The sequence below is a fragment of the Anoplopoma fimbria genome, chromosome 24, assembly GCF_027596085.1.
Source record: "Anoplopoma fimbria isolate UVic2021 breed Golden Eagle Sablefish chromosome 24, Afim_UVic_2022, whole genome shotgun sequence".
NCBI lineage: Eukaryota > Metazoa > Chordata > Actinopteri > Perciformes > Anoplopomatidae > Anoplopoma > Anoplopoma fimbria.
Genome location: NC_072472.1, coordinates 16883184 through 16906639, shown reverse-complemented (window position 1 = coordinate 16906639; position 23456 = coordinate 16883184). Strand labels below are relative to the sequence as shown.

Sequence of the window (23456 nt, the reverse complement as noted above, 5' to 3'; positions counted from 1 at the left end):
CTCAAATGAAAGTCCCATCCACACAAAAATGTGTTTTGCTTATTGTTCCCTCACTTGGATGTTTAAGCTTCTCTATGCAGAATGATGTAAGTATTTCACACTATGAGGCAGTTTTCACATTTACTTGCTGATCTCGTGTACATTTTGTGACATCACCACGACTTTTCAAAACCAATCATGGTTCCTCATAGCACTTATTGCATTCGTATTAGTTGTTGCACGTATTGTATTCGTATCAGTTCGCTGCACTTATTGTATTCGTAGTAGTTTGTAGCACTTATTCTATTCGTATTAATCTGTTGCAATTATTGTTTTCGTAGTAATTTGCCTCTGCACTATACTTTTGCTCTGGTTTATGCTTTAAGATGCTTGTTTAAGAAAGGAGATGCACTTATGACTTCTGGTGACTAGTAGTTCTCTTGAATACCTATGTTGAATACACTTCCTGTAAGTCGCTTTGGATAAAAGCGTCTGCTAAATGACTGTAATGTAATGTAATGTAATGTGGCGTAATTCCGCATTGTGATGTTAAAACTTGAAGCATTCAGTGCACATACACCAAGAATAGACTTTTCAGTGAAGTAGGAGACATCTTGTGTTCAGCAAATACACTTTTGAAATAGTTTCATATTCATAGATTCTGTTTTCAACAAGGGAAAAGGACTTCATGTAATAAAAAAAAAACCTTTTCTGTTGAAAATTTCTGACCATATCAGACACAGTTTGTTGTTCCAACATATTTTTTATTATTTGGAGGAGATCTGAGTACATGATTGTGAATTTTAAAAAAGTACATGTCATCAAGTAAAAGCGTCTGCCAAATGACTGTAATGTAATGTAATGTAATCAAGTAATTGTTTAAGCTTTCAGACATCACTGTAGGTCTACACCTAAAACAAATGTCAGTAACTCATGGTGTTTCTTTTCAAATCTTGCCACAAATGAATATACTTTTTTTTTCCTGCAGTAGATATTAAACACAAGGTAACCTATACCTATCGAGTTAAGTTATTCCGAGTTGGCTATTTGTTTTTTCTTCAGAGGCATTCAGAGGGAAATCAGTAGGCTGAGTGTTTTGGGGTGGAACCGACAGTTTTACATAACAGCACCGTGCTTAGCTGCAATGAACAATGCAACTGACGTCTTTTGTGTTAAGATGCAGTGGCCGCAAGATGGTACCAGTCAGCAGTAAAACATTTACCTAACAATCAAAGATTAAATGGACCCTCTGTTATCAGATCTTAGTTATCAGAGTGCTCGTGATTGTAAATCCACACCCGCTGACAGCCCAACAGGAACACTCACACCGGCGCTGCGTGGCAGACTGCGTAGGTAGGCAGGTTAACAGGTTGTGCAAGAGGTGAGGGAGTAAACACCGCCCATCAGGTGTGTGTGACTGTGTGACTGTGTGTGACTCACGTCTCCACCACCGAAGAGAAGTTTCACGAAAAAAAAGGCTCATTTTTACCACGACAGTCTGCGGAGAAGGGACATAAACAGAGGAATTAAGACGCCGGAGCTGAGGGCAATATAAATGTTTGATCACATGTATCGGATATGGACTCTGCTTCTTCTGGGAGGATTCGTCTTGCCAGGTGAGTTTGAACAACTTCCTGGAGAGACTCTTACCTTTTCAAGAAGGTCTCGTCGAGCTAAAACAGTGTTGAAATGTGATTTATGATATGATTTGTGAAGATATGATCCAACACAATAAGCAAAATAAAGTTTAAGGGATCATTTTTGGTTTCATTAGCCAAGGCAGACCTTAAACATACAGTCTACTTTTACCAGTGAGTATTGGCTAAAACCTACTGTTAAAAAAAAAAGACTAGGCTATAGAGGGTCAGTGTTATATAGAGTACAAGCCTTTGTAACTTACAAATATTTGTTTACATATACAACGTATATTTAACACACAGGTGTGTGTAGATATTGCTAAATGGTAGTTTTTGAGTACATGGATTATTTTCTTATATTGGATTCCTATACCATTATTATATCTTAATACCATTGTGTTACAACTGGACATCACTGACAGTAAACACCTTATTAGCAATAGTCTTATATTTTAGTAAAGACTGCTGTACTCTGTTTGGATCTAGGTATAGAGGCAGAGCAAGAAGTTTTAATAATAGGATTTTTCTTTCTTTGAATAAGGAGGCTGATCATTTCAACAAATATAGTGTCAAATTACTTAAATATACTGTCTCTATAACGTCTATGAATATAACATCTAACTATCTCTTAATCATTGGCTAAAAGTCAGAGAAAGGGGTTTCAGCTTTACTGTAAAGTATTTAATAATCAACATTAAAAAAATGTAAAGCAAGACTTGAATTGCTGCTGTTTGAATCCCAAACACTGCAAAGTCATGCCATGTAACAAAAAAAGTGTAAAGTTAGTGATATTTGGCAAAAGCTGGAAGACTAGTTTATCAAAGAGTAGGTATGATATTTGCTTGAAATACACTTAAAGCTGGTTTACGCCCCGGTGAGTAATGAAACTATGCACCCTCCCTGTGCTGATCAGTGTCATTTTGTGAGGGAACAGATGATCAATCCCTTGTAATTCAGCACATTTCAACAATATATTTGCACTGTATATTGAACGTCCTAATTAGTAGAAGTAGTTAGAGTAAAATACTGTGTGACTTGAGGGCATGAATTTTAATTTAAGGGAAAAACGCATCCTCTGTAATTTATACAACAAACATGTGCCATCAGATTCCATTGATTGGACTGTTGGAGTTAACAAGGGTTGAAATTCAATTTTGGTGTTATTTCAATTGGTTTTTTTCCTAAATTCTAATAAATGAAAAGGGATACACTACAAGTGAATGTAAAAAAAAATGTAACTTATAGATACTTTTAAACTTCCCCAGTTGATTTATTACGTCAAGACATATATTTTTGTATTACAAGTTCTCAGAAGATGTATGTTTAAATATGCAAATAATGCATTAGCTTATTAAATATGTGTTTATTTTGATACATTTACAGAACTGAAATCTGAAAATGAGGTAAAGCCAGTTTCAAGATTATTTCATTTTAATGTCAAAGACTTTTACAGACGGAATTTTGGATTTCTCTGTGTATCACTCCAAACATCAGCAACTTTTAACAGCCATAAAAAAAACTATTTTTGCCATGTCTTTATGAACAAAATATATATAAATTAGGCTATGAATGATTTATGAACAAATCCCTCACTAAAAAATGTCTTAATATAAATAGGAATGAAACTTAAAATTTTGATGTATAGGTGGACGTTTCTTGCTCAGCATATGAGGAAAAACTTGAGAAAATGGCCCTTAAAGATATGTATTGCAAAATCCCATACATTTTGAAGACACTACAGGTGAATAGGTTAAAAAAAACAACTAAAAGTTTCACAATTGAACTTCCCAAGATTATTTCCTACATTAAGACAATTTAATTTTGTATTATTGTTTTCTGAAATGTTATCTTTAAATATACAAATTAGATTATCTAATGCCTACTCTTGGTGAATAAGAGAAATCTACAGACAGAAACCTTAATATTATTTGGACACTGGACCACGATATGAAAGCAAAATTGCCAAAATTCTCAAAATTGACCAGTGCATGAAAAAACAAAGTTTTGCCAGGGGTGCCTTGTCTTAAAGAAAAAAGTATTATTCATCTTGCGGTAAGAGCCAGTCAGTCGTAGAACTTCTACCATGAGAACGTTCCTTTGGATATCTGCAAATAGTTACATTCTGTCTGATAAGCACTCTTATAGCGCCACAACGGATAGATAACGTGGAACAAGCTTTGTAACAAAACTAATCATAATGTTCCCAGGAACTTTCCATTGAGGGAGATATTGTGGAAGAGCTGAAACTAGACTATAACTTCTCTAGCAAGAAGCACAGACCTGTTTTTATTGGCAGCATTCACATGCAAAGCTTTTCATAAGCCATTGCTGCTATAATCGATATTTATCTGATATATTATATTGTTATATTATCTGCTCAATCTGTGTGAGGCAAATAATGTACTTAACTGTCTTACTGAAATGAAGTCCATCATAGTTTCCACTGTTCAGGAAAACACACTAACATGATCGTATGAGAAAAAGAATCACAAAAAACATAGTTGAAAACAACTTTCTCAGCCTAAATCTAACAAATATGACTGAAAATAAATGAACTGGAACAATATTTGCCATGTGTTGGCAAAACATGTGTTTATCACGGTTTTTGTATTCAGGGATACATTTCATGTGTGAAGGCTTCCTGTATGGATTTAACCAGAAGTATTGGATGTGCTTGTACTTGCACTGGTCCCATACAATATTCACATAAACCACACCCCTCTGATTTTACTATTGTTTCCAAAGAAAAGTTTGCCATGCTGGGTTGAAAAGAATGTAATTCAAATGTAGCATGTGATATTTGTTGGTAAAATTCCCCCACATATTCAAAAATGTCTTTCCTTCTATGGCTCGACATAGACATGAAAACAAAAGTCATTTGAACTGGTATATCCTGATCTGTAAAGGGATCGTCAGCTCCATAAGAGTAAGTGATATATGTGGGAGAAAAGCAAGTTCTAGCTGATTAGACAAATAAACCCACTCTAAAAGGAAACCAAAGAAATCAGGAAGTAAAATAATGCATACATCTACAAATTGTATTAATTTTTTTACATTAAAGTCAGTCTAGTCAGTAGGTAGATCTTAGATATGGGTTAGTTTTTTATTTGTTTGATATTGGAATTCCTCTGTTTTATCCTTCAGGTGGATCGTTGCCCCTGTGGGTTCACAGTACAGAGACACTGACCATGTCCCACTAAATACTATCATCCTGTTAAGTTTAATGTTCTTCTACAGTCATACTTATTTAATTTCATCCCTCCCTGTCCAGGATTACAAGACATTCTTGTCCTCTTCTTCTCTGTGGTTCACTTGAAGGAATGCTTTAATCCGCAGAAGGAGTCTGCAGGTCGGCTCATCGCTGTGGCTGACAGTGTGATGCAGATTTAGCTCAAATGTTTAACTCCGCCAAACCCCTTTAAGGAGAGGAACATTTGCCAAATGAAACTTACTGTGGCATGCGTCTAAACTTCTGTACTTGCACACACATGCAATCATTAACCCATAGTAGGCGTAGCCAATAGATTATTTGTTCTCTTGTTTGCTTTACTGAAGCACTGACGTGAAGTCATGTAGAAAGTAATAGCTGTAGAATAGATTGTGGGCAGTTTTTATCACAGGGAACGTACTCGCAGTTGATGCAGTAGCCACAAAGAGTGAACACCAGATATCTGAGTCTTTGCTCTCAACTGTCAAGGACGTGTCGGTGTTAAAAGAAGCAGTGATAGCTATGTTTGGTGCAAACAGCCCTGCTCTTGTTTGCGTTGTTTAATGGAATGCTCTGAAACTGAGGAGTGAAACAAGAGACCTGGGCAGTTATAACTATCAGTTGTGTTGTATGAACAAGTCAGGCAATGGCTACAATGGTTTGTAAGGTTACGGTAATGTTGATGGATATTTTTTTTCTCACTTGTTTGTCATTATCACAGGTGTGCGACATGTCAGCGGAATGGATATTTACACGCCGAAAGAGGTGGAAGCGGCCAACGGGACAAATGTGAAACTGAAGTGCACCTTCAGTTCCAGTCATCCGGTGTCGACTAAGTCCGTCACAGTGTCCTGGAACTTTAGGCCCTTAAATTCAGGATCGGATGAGTCGGTGTGTAGACATTTTATTATTATATATTTATTTATTTTATGAAAATGCTTTGCATGTGTTTTTATTGTATTTTAATGTTATTATTTATTAAGTCCACTTTTGATTTTTATAGGGCCTTAAAAGTGTTTATTGTCACATTTGGTTAATTTTCTCATCTCCATTCTTGTAAGAAAAGCCTTTCAATACATTTGCCCTCTTTTAACAGCTCTTGGTGTACAATCTGAAATAGCTAATGGCTAGCTCCCCCTATAATAAGATTATAATTATTATAAGAAATTCCTTGCGCTGCACATGTCGAATAAAGAATTGAAGAGCCAGAAGCTGGTCTGCTGCTAATGGTGACACAGACATACAGTACATTACTTTATGTTTTGCTTTCATACAACATGAGATGCATATTTCCTGGAAGCCACTGCACAGGAAACAAGAGGTCACTGCCACTCCAACAGCTGGCTATCGTAGTTACAAGGCTATGTAAGCATTCTAAAAGCTGTGGTCACCACAGCAGCTGTTTTTTTTACATACTTGGTAATTCTTTTAGACCTCTACATTCTTTGCAAGTTTGCTGTATTGTGTGTTTGTGTGTTTGTGTGTCAGGTGTTTTACTACCAGGACGTACCGTACCCTCCAAAGGATGGACGTTTTAAAGACCACGCGGTTTGGTCGGGAGACATTATGAGAAAAGACGCTTCCATCACGCTGCATGAGGTGCCCCCGACCTTTAATGGCACCTTCATCTGCCAGGTGCGCAACCTTCCAGATGTGCACGGCAGCAGCGGAGAGATCGTCCTCAAAGTGGTCAACAAAGGTTAGATTGGCAGCGCTGCACGCTTGGAAGAGAAGTCTGTCACATTGCATCAGCATCACATTTACTTAATAAAGAAAATTCTAAAATGTTAAGCTTTTATCTCATTTTTGCTATACAGTCATTACTATCAATGTTTTCAGGATGTATTCAGAAGGTGGTATTTAGTTGTTCTGCTGTAGTACTCAGGCCTATCCACAGGAAGGTCAGAGGTCAAGGTCTTCCCTGGAATAGGTAGGGGTGCAATGTCTGGCTACAGAGCACTTTGGCGTATGGAATGCCTTCAGCATTTCCCAACAGGAAGCATTGAGAGTTCACCCGGAGTGATCACTAATTTTGGTTCTTATGCGTCCAGTGTCCCTCTCTGAGATCGGCATCCTGGCAGCGGTGGTTGGAGGCGCCTGTGCTGTAATCCTGATTATCCTCGGTATCATCGTGGCAGTGAGGTTTTACAAGGGAAAGAACACCAGCACGGACATTGAGATTCCGTCGCGGGAAAGCGTGTGGAAGGACCCGACCGTGTGGTGAGGGCCAGAGAGCCGGAGCTCCTCTTCTTCTCGGGGCTGGTGTGGAGTCTGATTGGCTATTTGGGTCAAGACAAATTAAATTTGATGGTGGGGAGGCAGTTTTTTTTCTTCCATCTTTGCTCCTCCAATGTGAACCTCTCAGATATTATTGTTTCCTTCAGTGTTTGATTAATGTACCACCCTTCACCATTTGTTATAATGCCAAATCTTGTTACACTTTTATATGTTTTACCAAAAGCTGCCAGTGATTGTAATTACTAACTTAAGTTATTGAGAGTTTTTTTTTAAACCATTGAGTAAGAGATATATATATATATGGAGGGTTTACATGCTGTTGTTGGAGCCTGTTCATTGACCTCAATTCACAGCAGCAGTGCTGACTTCACCAATTAGGCTGTTTGACTTTTGATTTGTTCCTTTATCTTTTAACCATGGGATTTTGAAAACAAACAAAACAAACATTAGTTATTTTAAAAACAAACAAAACAAACATTAGTTATTTTAAAAACAAACAAAACAAACATTAGTTATTTTAAAGCTTCACCTCAATCATCACATGAAACATATAATTGATTATATTCCTAAAAAGCACAAAGAGCACTTCATACATGATACTGCTGCGGTGAATTATGACATATCCTCTCTATTGCCTGCTGTTGGCTGCAATAACAACTGCTGCCTCAAAGTTTGTGCCACTTTAAATTGTGACTACAGGTGAGGAATTCTAAACCAGGAGAACCGTGAACTGGTTTTGGTGGAGAAATATTGATGAACTGATGTTTTGGTCATCTTCCTCCAAGGAAGGAAGCAGAACATCAATTCTCTGTGGTACTCTGGCTGGGTTCGTTTCAAAATAAGGATTCTGGGTGTAGACTATACGTATTTCCATTAGTAGCCTGCTTCATTGTTATGTGTGTTTATGTGTGTGTGTGATTGAATTTGTTTTGTGGGAACTGCGTCAGTTCACCTGAAGAGGCCGTTCATCTGACAGTTGTGATGAAGAAGAAAGCCTCCATTAGTTCAGATGATGAAGGGTCTGAACCCAGCAGTGGAGATGATGAGGAAGAGGAAGGCCTTGAGGAGGATGATGATGATGATGACGATGACGATGATGACGACGACGACGACGACGACTACGGCGGCGGCGATGATGATTGAATGGATACACTCAATTGAATAGAATTGTCTTTCCCGTTTTAACATCCGCCTTTTTGCTTTTCACTTAAGCGATTGAAATGTTTATATGATGTGTAATTTAGAGTACTTTATTGCTTTTAAATGACTCATTATGGTCACTGATGTACACCTTGCATTTCTGTAAATATAGTCTTTAATTTTATCACAATCTTGCGCTGACATTACCCACAATGCAACTTGCCTGCCAGCTGTTCGGTCAGATTTGAGTGTGTTATGCTAGTAGTAGCTAATGTAGCCTTGAGCTTCTATCCTCAAGCAGAGGTGATGAGCGGCTACAGAGATCTCGTGGTCTTCACTCTCTAACTCCACACTACCAGATTTTCTTCTCATTTTCGGACATGTAGTCTTCAGACCCAACCGTCACTGACTCAAGTGACATCATGTGAGGCAGGATCAGACTTAACCCAGCTCCCTCCGGGGCCACTAAAGGCTTCATTTTTTTTATACATATGCAGTAGTTCTCCCAACCACCTGTAAACAGGCTGGTCTTACTGTCGGTGTTCCCCTTTAATTTCTGTGTGGTCTATGGATGTGGATTGATGGATGAGAGTTCGTTATACATGACTGCTTTAACTTTGCTTCTTTGTGCTAATTTGACTGCCCCTGCTGCTGGAAAGCTATTGCCTTAGATCAACGTTCTGAAAGCTTATGAATTTTCATGTAAAATAAATGGACTATAGATTTTTAAAGAGAGGAGCCAGTTTAATTTGGCTCATTGCTACAAACACCCCATACTAGTGCAGATAGCGTTTGTTTAACTATGGCGTGGCCAGATATTTCTCCTGTTCAATTCCTGAAAGCATCAGTCGAGAGAAACACAAATCAAAATTTTTGAAAAAAGTGTGTTTTTGCAGATGGTTTTGAATGCTGCCGGAAATTATACAAAAGAACGGGTGCCATAATTTAAATTTTGCTACCAGAAAGTCCAGCATGATAATGGGAGTGATCAACAAAGCATGGTGTTTACTACGTTGCACAATTAGTTTTGTATTTAGTTTTTGTACATAGTGTAAAGTAAGCAGAAATTCTCAAGTTTTTTAAAGTCCTGACATGATATGATGTTATGATATATATATCTCTGTTTAACAACTTTGGAATAAAGAACTGTTTTTAAAATGATAAGTGTGTGTGTATTGGAACAGATCAGCTCTTAAGGAGAAGACGTGGGTGAGTGTGAAATTCCAACCAGCAGCCACTCCTGTTCGTGACGAGTGACAGTCACACTTCCTGTTCTTAAAACAGCTGAGCTAGGCTCCCAGATTGTTCGCCTTTTGGATCTAACAAGTGAGCTACATGTCTTAAAATGAGCTACTTTGTTTTGTAAACAGGTTGAAATAGTCTCACCAGGACATATATTTTTTTGATGGTTTACATTTTTGGGGGATTACTTAACACCTACTGAACAATCATAGAAATACCACCTTACTGTTCTGTCATTAACATTACAACTCATTGGAAAATCTGAGAGGGCTCCTTCATTGCTGTGATTCATCAAAACAGCAGAACAGGACACATCACCCCCTGGTGGTAACATGAACTCTCCTTTCACTTGTCCCTAGTGAGTTTTTTTTTTTCTTCTGTTCACTTAAACACAATCCATGCTTTTATATCCGTTCTCTTAACAAAAAAAAATAAACCCTCAAATGTGCAGTTTACATAGAACAGTTATTGAAGTCAGGGTGGAGGAAGACTCTAACCTGGGACATGTGGGAACCTGTCTTGGACTGCACACGTCTTCACAAGTCTTGCTCATCGTACTTCTTATGGAATGAAAAAATTCCCTGTTGAAAAGGTTCTTTCTCTGTGTGAATGGGTTTAGTGCTGTTAACAAATACAGAGATCATCTAATGACCTCTTACAACGAAGTTAACACTTTGGGTCACAGTAAATTGCTTTGTCAGCATTTGCCCCCCATTTTGTTTTTTTTGTGTACTGTATGTAACAAAATCTGAATAACATAAATGGGCCTGAGTTTAGTTTGGTGTGAATGTTTGGGCAGAGTCAAATGCACTGGAGTTAATTAGCCTCGTATCTCTTATATAAAGACTCTGGTTGTCTATTATCCTATCTTTTAGCTCTGTTTTGGTCTCTACCACGTCCTGAGGGAAATATCTGTTTCTTTAGTCACTCCAGCTTTTGCCTCTCATGTATTTGGCATTCTACTGTTTTTAAGCATCGCTTGTTAACTTATATGATTTGAGAAACCGATAGTTATTCTACCTCTAGACCTGAATGTATTAAGACATAAATATGGAACCCACGTGTACAGTTGAGGCTAGCTGGTGCACATATAGCATTTAGCAGCTAAATAGCTAGCCCCAACTGTACACGTGGGTTCCATACAGCTAAGAAGAGAAAAGTGGAGCCATGTTTGTGGTACTTTTCTAAAAAGCTGGGTGCAGACTGTAAACACCCATCACCCAAATACCTTGGAAGATGCCAACTGCTGCCGGATAACAGGTGAAATTAAAACCTTTGTATTAAGATTTGCATTGATAGGAGTGTACAGAGTCCTAGGTCACATATAAAAATGTATCTTGTGTCCCTTTGCAGGGAGCCCGACCCCTATAGCGTGCCATTTACTAAAGGTCTAAACTAACTTACCTACCCGTGCAGTAGTTACTGTAAAACGCTATTGAAGTATTGATACATATGATAATGTAATATAAGTGATTTTGTACTTCTGCCTCAGTGAGTTTTTGAATGCAGGGCTTTAACTCTTATATTGTAGTATTTTAAAGTATTGTACTTACTTATTGTTTTACTGAAGTAAAAAGCTAAATACTTCTTCCACCACTAATTGTTATGTGTATATTGTGTGGGTACTTGTATTGCTCTAACTCACTACATTGATAGCTCAGACGTGTGTCCTTGTCTCTTTCCTGTGGAGCAGCACACATTTTGCTGCAGTAAGACCAAATGACACCTACGTGACTTAAAAAGCTGAGGCTGCACCTACATGGCATCTGTGAATGATAATATGGGACACATAATTATTCACATAGGACATACGATGTGGTTGTGTTTGTGTGACTGTCTATGAGCACACTCTGTAGTCACAATCGTTCTGCACAGGTCTGCAGCAGCATCCTGTCTTTCTGCAGCAAAATGCTTTTTTTTTTTCCTTCTTTGCAGTTCTGGAAGAGTTCCCACTGCTGCTGCATTGATACTCAGTGGAGGGGCCTGGAGAGGAGAGCGGTGAGCCTGCAGCCTGGCCACATGATCTCTCCGTTTAGAGCTCCACATCCGTCAAACCAACCCCCCACTCCACCTACTGTCACCTCGCGCCACACTTCACGTACTTGTATATGCTCATTATGAACCATATTGTTGGTGTATGTTTGTAATCCTCTGGCTATTTTTTCAGGCACTGCAGGTTGTAAATGCATATAATCTCATACTGTTTAATTAAACACAGTATAGATTAAATTTGTTGACTCATCATACTGACATACATTAGGCTTTAATGTGGATATCACTGCTGTGTTTGCATAGTTTTGCTTAGCCAATTTTGTCACAACCATCCATTCCCCTCACTATTGAATATTGCCGATACTATATATACTATAAATTGAAAGCAAATAACAGCTGACATCTGACACATTTCACATAATTAACATAAAAGAAGACACATATGTATCGTAATCTTTTGAGCTAGTAAAGAAAAGATGCCTCTTATAGAGTCTGCATATGTGCATAATTAACTGCTCAATTAATAATTAATCACAGTGTTGCAAAGTAAGTAAATTATACCCTTATATGGAAGATACCTGCATCTGTCTTCACAACTGAATCTGCAAATGTAAATTTCAGTTTCAGCCCATCAGAGTCGCAAACTTTACCTTTTCTTCTCATGTAAAATAAATAGTTCTGTAAGCAGAGGAGAAAAAACATCCAGGATGTAAGGTCCAAAATGGATGTGTAGCTGTCCCCTTGTCCTCTGCCTGTGTCACTGTACCTTGGCTCAGATAGCACACACTGTCACATGGTCTCAGTTGCATCCAGTTAACACTCTCAATTCCCCTTTTTTTCCCAATATGAAACTCAGATTAACCTCTTTCCAAACCCTTTTATTCTAATGAACTCATAACAATAAGCCACAGTTACTTTGTAGTCACCTTCTATATCCAGTAATGGATGGAGTTTGACAGGCAGACGTACTGTATAGCCCTAAGTGTGTAAATGCAACGTTAGCAGGGTCTAAAATTGACTAATCAAATCTGGGAACTCTGAGCTAAGCACTTCTTCCGTCATGTTCTGCAGTGAATAGCGCAGCCACGTGCTATTGGTCAGCTGTTGATGACTGATGTATTTTTTCATTTATAGGAGAGGAGCTGTCCCGTTGTGAAACATGACTGCACACACCACCTCATACCATAATGTACTTGCAGCCGCATCGCACTGATCACAAGAGAGTGTTGACTGCCTCATGATATACAAGATGGTTTGACCTTCTAGGCATTGAATGGGACACGCATCCACACATCACCGGTGGCTGAGGAAACTGATTATTCTGAGGCAGGGGAATATGAGTCCTGGTAAGAGCTTGCCTTTCTAGGACAATAGGGAAAGCATCGTAATGAAAAACATCACTCGGTCTATCTGGGGATATATAAGATATAGAAATAAAAGAAGGGAAAAGCTATCAAATTCAAATTCCAGTTTAAAATAAGACTTTTTCAAATGGGCAAGTAGAATAGAGAGCAACTCTTGTACTGTTTCCCGTCCCGTATGTTATTCTGTGATGCTGAGTTTTGATTCTGTGGTGACATTATCAGTAAAAGAACATGTCTTTTTATGAATGGATAGTTGTGAAATGGGACTTCGTGTCTGGGCCGGCCCTGGGGCTGCATTACACCTCCTCAACCTGCAATGCAGAACTTTTCTCTGATCTTCACAAACACTCTGACAAAAGTGCCTGAGTCTGCATACACGCCCCAAGTCAGGAGATGGGGAGGAGGGTGAGGCAGGGAGGGAAGCAGAGAGGGGAGGAGTGAATGGGGGGGTGATGGATGAGAGAAAGAGAAGCAGAGGGAAACAGGGGCAGGTGAGGGAGGGGAGACAGAGAGACGGGGGGAAGAGAGAGAGAGAGGTGGCATGCAGCCAACAGAGAGGACAGGGAAAAGTTGTGAGGCAGCCGGGGGGACGGGGAGGGAGAAGAATCAGCGTCATTGGTGCTGCACTGAGGGGGGAACGAGAACAGCAGCTCTCCCTCCTGTCCGTCTGTCTCTCTACGTTTCTGTCTCTCTTTCTGTTTGTCTCTACCTCTCCCCTCTAATTTTCTGTCATCCTGGCCGGGGCTGTAATGGGACTGGCTCTGCAGTGAAAGTGCCGACTGGCGGATTCTCCTTGAGTGAACCCTGACTGTGCGCAGTGTTCGCCGCTGTCCTATCCACACTGATTCAGCTGTGCAGGCAGCCTGCCGGCCTCTGAGTGAGCACCAGCTGCAAGAGGCAGGTAGGCATGACAACACTTGAACTGTGCATGTTTTGATGTTGTTGTTTTTTTAAGCTTTACCCGTTTTACATTCAGTCATGTGATACTGTATACGTATGAAGACTCATGCATGCAGGAAACATTTAAACACACACAGTCTGCAGAGAAATAACTTTTTTCTGTACTGTCTGTGCTTTTATAGAAACTTAATGTCCCATTTTAGTATGTACGTTTATTGACTTTGTCTGTCTTCCCTTCTCTCTCTCTGTATCTCTTGTCCCCCCCTCCCCCTCCTCTTTTGCCCTCTGTCTAACCTACAGTCTCTTCCACGGGAGGGCTGTGGGGGCAGGCACGCAGGCTCCCTTAACCCCGGACAACTGCAGGTGCACGACTGGGACGTGCCTCGTTTGGGGTCCAGACACCAAGATTCCAGATTCACTCCAGTGTAACAGAGACGCCAAGTTTTGCTAAAGGATTTTGTACGAGGGATCTAGGGAGCGCTGGATCCTGCAGCAGTATCTGTTCTGGGACAGATCTGGCTGCCATGGAGGTCCAGTTGTTTGGGGTTGAACTCCCGAGGCTTGGCCCTCTACACACAGCCGTCGGCCTGATCTTCTCTATGCTGCTTGGTAATGTCTTTACGTCACCTCTCTTTCTTCTCTCCATGGTCATTATGCAACAGCTTATGTGCACAGTGCCTCCTCATCTCTCTTTTTTTAATACTTCACATTTTTCCCCCTCAATCCTTATGGAATACCAACAGCTTGCGCCAATATCAATGTGTGTTTGTGTTGTTATGCAGAACCATAATGCTGTGGCTTTTTAAAATGTGACATTGACCTTCATCAGCTCCTGACCTACGTTGGTGTTGACTGTAATTGTATTTAGGTCAGTACACTAGGTTTTGCAGAAGGGTTTTGCTTTGGTGACAGGACTTGTTTTCTCTTGATGATTAGTCGTTTTCACTGAATGTTGCGTGTTTCATCTCAGGAGCAAAATTTGCTGCTGGTTCTGCCTTGAAACACAGAAAGGACAAGGACTATGCATGTTTCATGAACATTTGCCAGGGGTAAAAGTCATTGGTCGATAGTTTGGTGTTATCTGTGATCCATGTAGGTTTTAACTGGGGTTGTATGTCCCCAAAAAGTAAATGTCAGCAGAATAGCGGCTCTTGTGATTGGAAAGCTGTGTCAGACTTAAGGCACTCTAGACAAGAGGTTTGATTGCCTACAGTGGAGGTGTATCTGCAGTAGAAGTGCAGCAGAGTCACTGGGAACAGTGTCTAGTAAAATATCAGTTTCATTTCTATTTGATTCATGAATCAATATATTGAGAAGAGTACTTCTGCAGTGATCGTACAGTAAAATCCCACTAGGTATCCAGGTCTGATATTGTTTTCTAAAGTAAATACATGCAGCAGTTGGAGACTGACAGTAGAGAAAGCCTCTCACCATGTTGCTTTACAGTGTTTGGGAGATTTTGGATACACTGGCATACAGCAGATGTTGCCATCCTGCATTTATTCTGCATTAGCCATTATTTGTCTGACAATGAACTATTTTGTGTAAAAATACTTCTGTCAGAATATGTATGTCTAATACCCTTTTCTGACATTTTTCTGACACCTAGATTCAGTACTTACAGTAAATAATCCTTGGATTTTTTTCTCAACCAATTTATGCTTGTGTGTGTGTGTGTGGGAGCATCAGTGCAGCAAACACGCATTTAAAAGATAACCTACATGAGACCATGGTCTGTGGCATGACCATGGTCAAAACTACCTCACGGTATTAAGTAAGTTTAAAAATATTCATCTCCCATTTACACAACATGGACTGACATATCAATTGTGTTGCCAGGTAAACATTTAGATGTTGTTTTCCGAGCAAGAATGGTTAGTTCTTGCTCACAGGTATTGTCTTTATTTAGAATGAACAGCGAACATTTTGTCCATAACAAAAACTGCATGGTAGACTTTATTAGCAGGTGCAGGTGGACATGTAGCAGAGAGAGAGATGCTACAGCAGCTGCATCTAAGAATCAGCATTATAACATGGATTAACCATCATATTTGTTTGCTCTATTGTATAGTAAAGTATGAGGTGCTTTAACGGGTGACTTTTATTATATTTCAGTTGTTAAGCAGAAGAAACAGTGCTGTTTTATGTCTCTGCATTTTGGATTTCAGCATAGGCAGTTCAGGTTCAGGTTCAGGTTGAATTTTGTTCCACTATAAGAGACATCTTCTTGTGTTTTTTGGCATTCTAATCATTTGTCTCCTTTACACCTTTAAAACGAATGTGAATAAAATCGATTCTTGTCCCTTCTTTACCTAAAATCTCTCGGAAAATCTTAAAGAAATGCTATCTAGTGCCATTCATGTTTGGTCAACCGTTGTATTCTATAATAACTGGTGGTTTATTGTACATCTAGACTGATAAAGCGGCCAATATTAGCTTACTGCAGATATATCTGTATTGGTGTTAACACCAAAGTAGGTTAGAGGTAATTTAAAAACAGTGTCAGCACTTTATAGTTTATCCACCAGAGAGCACACCATTTTGGTCATCACAATTTCACCAAAAATAGGGATAGTATTATCAGCTTATGGGTCATTATCAAATGTTTTAAGCTCCTAAATATAAAGTTTATTATCAGCCTCTTAAATCCAATAGGGGCAGGGCTTTAGTATTCTGTTATTTTGATAAACCATGTATTTTTTAGAAATTATGTGGTGATCATATGTTGTGAAATATTCTAAAGTTGACATATGTCGGCTAGAAACTGGAGAATCCCTGTTCAACTTTTACCTAAAGCTCCAACATTTCACCTTGCAAAACAAAACTTTAATTAGAAACATCAATAAAAATCAAAAAAGAGACAATGGGGAGTAAGCTACTGATTTAAGTGGGAGATATATTTTAGTGTTGTCAGAGAAATCAGAAGAACAGATAATTTAATTTTGTATTTTCAAGTAATTTTACTTGTTTTGTTTTAGGTCTCTTGTCAGCAGCTGCAGTAACTACACTGATAGAAACTGGGTAATCTTATGGAAAACAATATTTTTATGGACACACAGAGGGACACAAGAGTGAAAGAATAAAAATGGAATATTACATAAATATAGTAAAAGGTTATTAAAAAAGTGAGACTATAAAATGTGCATGAGGAAAGAGACGGGAGGGGTGATGCTGTTGCTCTCTCGTCACTGCTTCGATTACTGTTTTTGCAAGCTCACTGTGCTGCATTGGACCAGCTGAGGGAAGAGGTTGGAGAGAGTGAGTTTTGCGAGATAGCAAGGGTGAGATGAGAATTAATCAATAACATTTCCATATACAGTATGCCACCGCCTCACTGTGTGCAGCCATGTCTGCGTTTTTTCAGTAATGTTATTCTCTATTTGCTGCAATGTTGCTTGACATACGTTGACCTTGACCGTGTTTTGAGCAAAGCCTAACACGGTGCGTACAAAATAGGATCGTGGGAATGTGAGAAGCAATGAGGAAAATACAGCTGCTCCTAAAACAATTCATCTTATCAGGTCTTGTCTTTTCTCTCTATAACCTCATCTTATGGGTACTAGTTCTGCACAGGACCTTGTGAGCATGTAGTTTACATCTCACACACTAGATGGAAGCATTAAGCATCGGGTGCTTTAATGGTGTAGAGGAGGGAGAGACAGACCTTTGTACCGTCCTTGACCTGCTATTATTATACACTCTGACTTTTTACCCTTAAAACAGTAGGTGGGATACTAATCAGGAAAAAGGAAAAGACAAACTATAAAAAAGACACTGCAGTTTTCCTGCCTCATCCGCCTTAATTGGTGGAAGTAGGATTTACTCACTGGGGTCTCCTGATGCCGTCTGTCTGTTGTCCCCGGTGTTCAGTTCTTACAAGGGGCACAGCAGATTTCATCCTCTCTTATTTACAGTCATGTCACAGCAAGGATTTGTGGTGTCATGTTACTGAGGGTGGGACTAGTCAAGTGCCAATAATAGTCTATTGTATGTATAATGTGTTCTTGAAATCATTATGAAACTTGAATGGTGGATGGAATAAATTATCTATGATGTATGCCCATTAAGTTGTCCTATTACATACTGTGTTAGTGTGAGTATGTATACTTAAGATATTATCAAGATGGTGGAAATGATTTGAATGATCAGGTAATTAGTGTTTTGGTGTGTATGATTCAGATTTACTGTCACTGTCCATGTCATTGTTGAGATGTAACTGAATTAGCAGACCGGACTTGTTTTGTGCTCATAAAAAGAGTCCAAGGAGCTTGTAGAAAAAGTGCAGTGTGCACTGTGATGTTTTACTTTGGACTATTTTCAAAGGCAGGTATTGCTATGTAGAATATAGCAGTCAATCATTCTTATACCAACATAACAATTAAAGGCTGAGATAACAGAATTAACCATGACAATTTATATCTATTTGGAAATAGAATGAACAGAAGTAAGGCATTTAATGTCAGCAAATTAAGTATGTGTTTTGGACATCAAGGAATTTGGATGCTGAATATAAAGGAATATTTCACCATTGCAGGATTATACTTGTTTGCTTTCTTGCAGGGAGTTAAAAAAAGATTGATACAAATACCCTCAAATCTGTGAAAATATGGTTACAGACAGTAGCTGATTAGCATAGCTTAGCATAAAATCTGGAAGTTCTGACCATAGGAAACACAATCAAGACTATTTCTTGGCAACGGGAGAAGTAACTTTCTGGAGTATTTGCTGTTTTTTTCACAAATATGACAAGACTTTAGGAAGATACTGCTCCCAGCCAAGACAATTCTGGCACATAATGCCCTCTAAAAACGTATTCATTCAATTTTTGGTTAATATTATTTCAGAAAGATAGACTGCGTTGATTAGTGAGCTTGTGCTGGTTGATGGACTTTGTTACCTTGGGACTGAACCCCACAAGCTGTTTCCAGTTTTTATGCAAAGCTAACTGCTGGCTGTAGTCACATATTTAACTGTCAGGTATGAGTGTGGTGTTGATCTTCTCATCTAACTCACATCAAGAAAGCAAACAAGAGTTTTCCACAAAATGTTGCTCTATAAAGTTGATTTGTACCCTGTGTAGTCTTATCTTGTTGTGGGTTCTATTCCCCTTCCTCTCTAGGTGTGTGGCCTGTTCAGGCCCTTGAGATGTTAGTTGGGAAGATCCCCTTCCTGCAGGCAGTGAATGGCAGCACAGTCCTGTTGCCTTGCACATACGCCAGCTGTATTGGCATCGAGAACCTCTACTTCAACTGGCAATTCAATGACAATGGCACCATGCAGAAGGTAAGAACCCTCCGTCGGAGAGAAAGATTCATGTTCAGGTTAACTTAACTTGGTAGTTTTTAGATGATTGATGGCTTGTTGGTCCCATCAGGTGTGTGATTCAGTGATAGTGTCAGAGGATTCGGATCCACATGTGGCTATATATCGAGAGCGGGTGGAATTTGTGGGGAAGAACCGTAAAAACAACGTCTCCATATTGCTGTGGAACATCACCTTCGAGGACGGAGGCCAGTACACTTGTTTTGGACGCAATCCCAAAGAGAAGGGCAGGAACCACAGTGCCATCTTCCACCTCATTGTGGTGGACGAGTGTGAGTGGTCAAGGTCTATGCTTATCTTTCCTTTCATTATGTATAAATGGGGTCTTCAGGCAAGGTTATATTAGTTGCAGTAGATTTAGTTTTTTTAAAAACATGCCCAAATGATCTTAAACCAGCCCATTATTCAGCTACCAAACAAAAATGTCCCCACTTTCAGCAACAACAATTAGCCCAATTACGTCGGAACTGCCCAATATAACAACACATATCGATATTCCTATTTTGACAATATGCCCTAACATACTGTATACTGTATATTGGCCATTCATAAATGTGGGACAACTCATTGGGGTTTGCCTCATGGCCCCATTATGTGCACACTGAAGTAATAATAAACTAGAACATGCATTCATTTGTATGTTGATGATACGATAAATCAGGCCACTTGCACAAGTATTTAGTCTGCTAAGGGAAAATGAAAACAACAAATGATCCCACAGAAGGAAAATAAATCCTGAGGTGACAGTAAAAGAGACAATAAAGAATGTGAAATTAATTTATGCCTGATTTAATGCTCTCTTTGTGCATTTCTTCAGTTATTTTCTCATATGGTTTGTTCATCCACACACAAACATAAAACAATCAAAGAGAGCTGATAATCCTTGTCTCCTACTAAACTAAGCATTCTCAAGTTTTTAAGCATAAGGTTAAGTTTAACCATGCAATTCATCCCTTTAAATGATCTTTGGCGATGTTTTCACATGAAAGTATTAAAAAAAGTTATACACCTATATATAAGTCTCTCCTCAAAATTGGAACAACATCGAGTCATTTCTGAAAGTAGTAACTGGGAGACATGTAACATGTTAGTTGTCAGGGTGTCAAGAAAATTCACGAAATATTATAAAAAAAATGTTAAAAGACCAAAGGTTTATATCTATGTTTTGGTTAGTCAGGCCTAAGGGATTGGCTGCAGATGGGGCCATACTACAGCTTCAGTCTCTTGTGGAGGCAACAACTTATTTAAATTAGAAAGCTTTGTTACCTCACAGAGTTGTAGAAAATGTTAATATTCTGGACCTTAAACTGTTGCTACGTATATTTTTTTCCATCATCAGTTCTGTGGTGCTTTGTTAATGTCTGCAGTGAGGGTGGTGGACAACACGCTGACCATCATGATAGCATCCGCTGTGGGTGGAGCCATCGCAGCGTTAATGGGCTTCATGTTGCTCAAGAACTTCACACTCTTTGTTCTTTCTAAGCTTGAGGAGAAAAAGTGAGTTTTCACAACCACCTGGATATTTAAACTTAACTGTTTCATCAGAGTACAGTTTCATCAGCGTATGGAGTGAGCTTGAGATGTTTCTTTAAGTTGCTGTGCGTGTACAGTCCTAACTTTGTCTTTTTTTTTTCCTCCAACGCCGCTGCAGGAAGGAGTGCCTTGTAACTTCATCAGGGATCGACAACACAGAAAATGGCCTCTCAGGATCTAAAGCTGATTCAAAACCGACACCAAAAAAGAAATGAGAAAGTGCATGTATATAAAACCATATGAGTACTCATATTTATTTACCTTCTTTGCATATATTTGTATATGCACATGCGTTTGCACACAAGCAAGTTCCTTAATGTCAAGTTTGGATCCTAAAAACTGCCTGGCTGTGGCCTACAAAGAGGAATATATTCATGTTCACACAACTGTGCAGTTGATATACAAATAAAGAACGTGCAAATATGGGCACACATAATTATTTAAAATATACTCATAATTGAATAAGTGCACTTTCCAGAGACACACCAGCTTGATTTATTTAGGATTACTTCTTTGTCATATAATATTTACATCGAACCTCTGACTTGGTCACCCATACATTTATGTCCTTTGGTCAAGACATTACCAGAAAAACTGGGTCTGATAACAGGTAAACATTTGACAAATAAAGCTTGTGTGCACTTTAAGTTAAGAAAATGTGCATGATTGGTCTTGATATTCAACAAAGCATAAAAATCAAGTCCAAAAAGTCTTTAAGGAAAACATTCTTGCCAACCTTACAGAAGAAATAAAACATAACACTCTAAACTATTATAAAGAAATATTCTGAAACCTATCCAACTAATCGATTTCCCATTGTTTCAGCGGGCTTTGCATAGTAACAACATGCAATTTGGAGGAGATTTGTTCATCTACTGGTGGATATTTGGTCATTCTAATGAGTTCAACTGAAAGTTGTGTGTTGTTACAGGTATAATGCAAAGTGAGTTGAAGATAGGTGAAAGCATGCTTGTTAATGAGCAGTAAAATAAGTGTCTCTGGTAAATGGTTTCTTTTTTAACTCCTTAAATTAAAACCAACCAATTTATTTAATGGTGGGTATGATTGTGTTAATTTGTATGTACACTTTATTCAATTATGTGTGTGGGGGGGTTATTCACGAACGAAAAAAACTGTTGTATATCGTTTTTGCACAGTTGTGCTTTGTTAAAAGTGTTTGGTAGCCTTGATATAACAATAATTGTATTCGGCCACAGCCAGGATACGTTAAAAACATGTCAACTTGGACTGTTTTAATCTGAAGTCAAAACAAAAATACTTGTCTTTTAAGTGCTTGAGACAGGAAATAATGTAATGTAGTTAAAGCTGTGCTGAATCCTACCAAATTCACAGTAATCCTTTGATAAAATGGTCAACTAAATGAAAATCGAATTGTTTATCCAGCAGATACACTGATCAAAGTGTGGCCCACAATACACCTAGAGTATGTTGTATGATTCATTCAAGCAACTGTAGTAAAATAAAGGGTGCTTTAGTGTGAACACAAATAATACTGACAGAATATTGTAGGATTCAGCCCAGCTCCTCATCCTGTACCTTCTCTTTGCTTGATATAAAACACAGGTGCCTGTTATGCTTCTATGCTCCTCTGCTAGCGAGGACGACTACATAATGCAAAACACTTTATAAAGCTCAGCAAACAGTAATAATACAACAAGCTTCTGAACTGACATGATAGACAATCCCCTGAAGCTAACCCCATAGAAAATGAATGACCCTCTTGACGATGCTGCTTTTAAGACAAATAACCAATGCATTTAAGCATGTGCAACATGGGCCAGATTTTAGAAACAATGCTTGAAAACATTAATACATACTTTTGGAGAAAAAAAACACATTGTCCAATGTACTAACACTGGTAGACTCAGCTCTGAGGTTAACTGTAAACCCCATTTTATGCCATGCTAATTTCATCGTGCTAACCCTTGCTGAAGCTAAGCACTATTTGGTGATGTGGCCATGGAAACTGTATGCCTGGATCAGACTCAATACATTGGCTTGTGCATCTTGGTGCAAAAGGCTCGTTTTTTCCCAAACACTTTTCCATTCAGTCAGCGTTTTACTCTTTTCAATAAATAATGTTTATCGCTGCACTGCAGTGAAAAATATAAACCTGGTTGCCCTGCCCATGCATACAGTAAATGACCCATAAATTCATACTCTAACTGATCAAAGGGTTGGGTCTCAGATAGCAGGTTTAGAAGGGGGACTGCAGTTCAAGTATTTATCCTGCTCAAGCAAGAGTGATGCACTGACTACTAAACAGGGATGGTTCCTAGTGAGCAGGAGATGAATGTACTGTATCTGCATCGCACTCAAACGGTAAAATACTATTTCACCTGCATTTACAATATACACATGTTTTGCACATTCAAGACACTGAATGTCTGGCTTTAAAAAGAAATACCTCTGAGGATTGGGACAGAAGTGTGGCGGAGCACTGGGTCAGGTCGGATATAAACTTACCTTCCCCAGTCTCAGCAGGTGTTGGCTTAGCCTACTGTACAGTGAAGTGTGAGTTTCCGGTGGTTTCAGAAGCTCACTGTCATGTTGATAATAATGTGCCTCCACATTAAAGTGACTCAAGTCTATAGTCACTGGTTCGAAGCAATAGTAATAAAAGAATGTGTTGGGCACTTTAAAAACATGTATATTTTTGTGTATGTATAGGATCTAATGCAAATCAGTGTCAGTTTGTCTCATTGACAGTGAAACCAAACAGCACATATGAGAGAATATATTCCCATGAGTCCCATCAAATTATGTTGTTAGTTTCTCGATGTTATGTACTTCCTGTTGAAACCACAAGAGATGTAGAGGGAGCAGTCCTAAAGGAATAGTTTTGAGGTCTATTTGCTTATTTGCTTTCTGGCAATGATT

At 38.8% G+C, this 23456-nt stretch overlaps 2 protein-coding genes across 2 annotated transcripts; both read left to right on the top strand.

Moving 5' to 3' along the window:
• The first annotated feature begins 1273 nt into the window (after window positions 1-1273).
• LOC129113419 (myelin protein zero-like protein 2) lies at window positions 1274-9366 on the top strand. Its single transcript, XM_054625691.1, has 5 exons — window positions 1274-1595; window positions 5546-5715; window positions 6313-6523; window positions 6876-7044; window positions 8010-9366. The coding sequence occupies exons 1-5, from the start codon at window positions 1535-1537 to the stop codon at window positions 8203-8205; spliced, it is 807 nt and encodes a 268-aa protein (XP_054481666.1). The 5' UTR covers window positions 1274-1534; the 3' UTR covers window positions 8206-9366.
• A 4858-nt stretch (window positions 9367-14224) lies between these two features.
• scn4bb (sodium channel, voltage-gated, type IV, beta b) lies at window positions 14225-20770 on the top strand. The gene is made up of 5 exons (XM_054626548.1): window positions 14225-14309; window positions 18820-18983; window positions 19075-19294; window positions 20390-20519; window positions 20674-20770. Exons 1-5 carry the CDS (start codon window positions 14225-14227, stop codon window positions 20768-20770), a joined length of 696 nt encoding a protein of 231 aa, XP_054482523.1.
• The last annotated feature ends 2686 nt before the right edge of the window (window positions 20771-23456 follow it).

Excerpts from the sequence above, each read along its gene's own strand:
- LOC129113419 (XM_054625691.1), top strand. The coding sequence starts at position 1,535 with ATGTTTGATCACATGTATCGGATATGGACTCTGCTTCTTCTGGGAGGA. Across the intron at positions 5,716-6,312 it reads ATTCAGGATCGGATGAGTCG|GTGTTTTACTACCAGGACGT; the intron begins GTGTGTAGACAT and ends TTTGTGTGTCAG. Across the intron at positions 7,045-8,009 it reads TGGAAGGACCCGACCGTGTG|TTCACCTGAAGAGGCCGTTC; the intron begins GTGAGGGCCAGA and ends GAACTGCGTCAG.
- scn4bb (XM_054626548.1), top strand. The coding sequence starts at position 14,225 with ATGGAGGTCCAGTTGTTTGGGGTTGAACTCCCGAGGCTTGGCCCTCTA. Across the intron at positions 18,984-19,074 it reads ACAATGGCACCATGCAGAAG|GTGTGTGATTCAGTGATAGT; the intron begins GTAAGAACCCTC and ends TGGTCCCATCAG. Across the intron at positions 19,295-20,389 it reads CCTCATTGTGGTGGACGAGT|TGAGGGTGGTGGACAACACG; the intron begins GTGAGTGGTCAA and ends TAATGTCTGCAG.